General features: G+C 55.5%; 1 protein-coding gene across 1 annotated transcript; it reads left to right on the forward strand.

Annotated features, from left to right (window-relative positions):
• The first annotated feature begins 606 nt into the window (after positions 1 to 606).
• Positions 607 to 1,668, forward strand: LOC105620881 (cAMP-dependent protein kinase catalytic subunit). Its single transcript, XM_012202358.1, has one exon. It carries the CDS (start codon positions 607 to 609, stop codon positions 1,666 to 1,668), a length of 1,062 nt encoding a protein of 353 aa, XP_012057748.1.
• Positions 1,669 to 1,861: the final 193 nt, after the last annotated feature.

Consider the following 1,861-nt stretch of genomic DNA (forward strand, 5'->3'; position numbering starts at 1 on the left):
AGAGAGAGAGAGAGGGACAGAGCGAGAAAGGAAAGGGTGCCGCTCTCTCGCGTCGCGCTCGCGCTTCTCTTACCCCCCTTGCGTGTGTGTGTTTTGTGTGTGGCCTGTTTTTTCTACCGTGTGATAATATACTCGCGCGAAGTGTGCGTATTGTAACCCATCTCCGTCTCTCTTTCCCACGATCACCTCTTTTGAGGTGATTGTGTCCATTCAAAGTATCCGCGCGCGGTTCTCCCCCGAAAACCAGGATCAGATCCAGGAGCTCATTCTTTAGAAGCGAAGAGAACAACGGGGAGACTCTGGGAGAGACTCTCCGTCTTCGTAGTCGTCAACAATATTGTCGGTGCGCGAAAGCGTGTCGCGTAATCCGCGGGACGCTACGTTACTGGGAGAGACGTCTGGACCATCGACAGCGCGTGTTAGAAGGTAGCAAAAATTCTGAGAAGACCGGAGTTCACCGGAGCCCTGGCAGGCTCATCGGCGGCTGCGGACGCGGACGCACGCCGACGAAGACGTAGCAGCCCTCTGGATTACCTGAGGCATAAGGCCCGTGAAGCTGCCCGTGAAGCTGCCTTGGCAGACACGGGCATCAGCGCGGCATCTAAAATGGGTAACAATGCCGCGACCGCCAACAAGAAGGTCGACGCCGCCGAGAGCGTCAAGGAATTCCTCGATAAAGCGAAGAAGGAGTTCGAGGATAAGTGGAAAAAGAATCCGACCAATACCGCCGCCTTGGACGATTTTGAACGTATCAAGACCCTCGGCACCGGTTCGTTCGGTCGCGTGATGATCGTTCAACACAAACCCACTAAAGAGTATTACGCCATGAAGATACTCGATAAGCAAAAGGTCGTAAAGCTGAAACAGGTCGAGCATACGCTCAACGAGAAGAGGATACTGCAAGCTATCAGTTTTCCATTCCTCGTATCGTTGCGTTTTCACTTCAAGGACAACTCTTACCTGTACATGGTGTTGGAGTACGTGCCCGGTGGCGAGATGTTCAGCCACCTGCGCAAGGTCGGCCGCTTCTCCGAGCCGCACTCGCGTTTCTACGCGGCTCAGATCGTCCTCGCGTTCGAGTACCTGCACTACCTCGACCTCATCTATCGGGACCTGAAACCGGAGAATTTGCTAATCGACTCGCAGGGCTACCTCAAGGTCACCGATTTCGGTTTCGCCAAGAGAGTGCAGGGACGAACGTGGACTCTATGCGGCACGCCGGAGTATCTAGCGCCCGAGATCATTCTCAGCAAGGGTTACAACAAGGCGGTGGATTGGTGGGCACTGGGCGTGCTGGTCTACGAGATGGCCGCTGGCTATCCACCATTCTTCGCCGACCAGCCGATCCAAATCTACGAGAAGATCGTGAGCGGCAAGCCACGCTTCCCGTCGCATTTCGGCTCCGATCTCAAGGATCTATTGCGCAATCTGCTGCAGGTCGACCTCACCAAGAGGTACGGCAACCTCAAGGCGGGCGTAAACGACATCAAGGGCCACAAGTGGTTCGCTAGCACCGATTGGATAGCCGTCTTCCAGAAGCGAATAGAAGCGCCGTTCATACCGCGCTGCAAGGGACCAGGCGACACCAGCAATTTCGACGATTACGAGGAGGAGACCCTGAGGATCTCGCTGACGGAAAAGTGCGCCAAGGAGTTCGCCGAATTTTGAACGCTGCGCCAGATCGGCAAGTTGCTCGCAACCGGAGGTGGTGGATACGCACGTTGTGTCGCGCCTCATCGTCGGGCTGACGCGGCACGGCGCTCCTTCGTCATCGTTCGCCGTCGTCACGTTGGTGATTCGCTTTTTTTGCGAGAGAGAAAGAGAGAGAGAGAGAGAGAGAGAGAGAGAGAGAGAGAGAGAA

This window comes from Atta cephalotes, assembly GCF_000143395.1.
Source record: "Atta cephalotes unplaced genomic scaffold scaffold00030, whole genome shotgun sequence".
Lineage (NCBI taxonomy): Eukaryota > Metazoa > Arthropoda > Insecta > Hymenoptera > Formicidae > Atta > Atta cephalotes.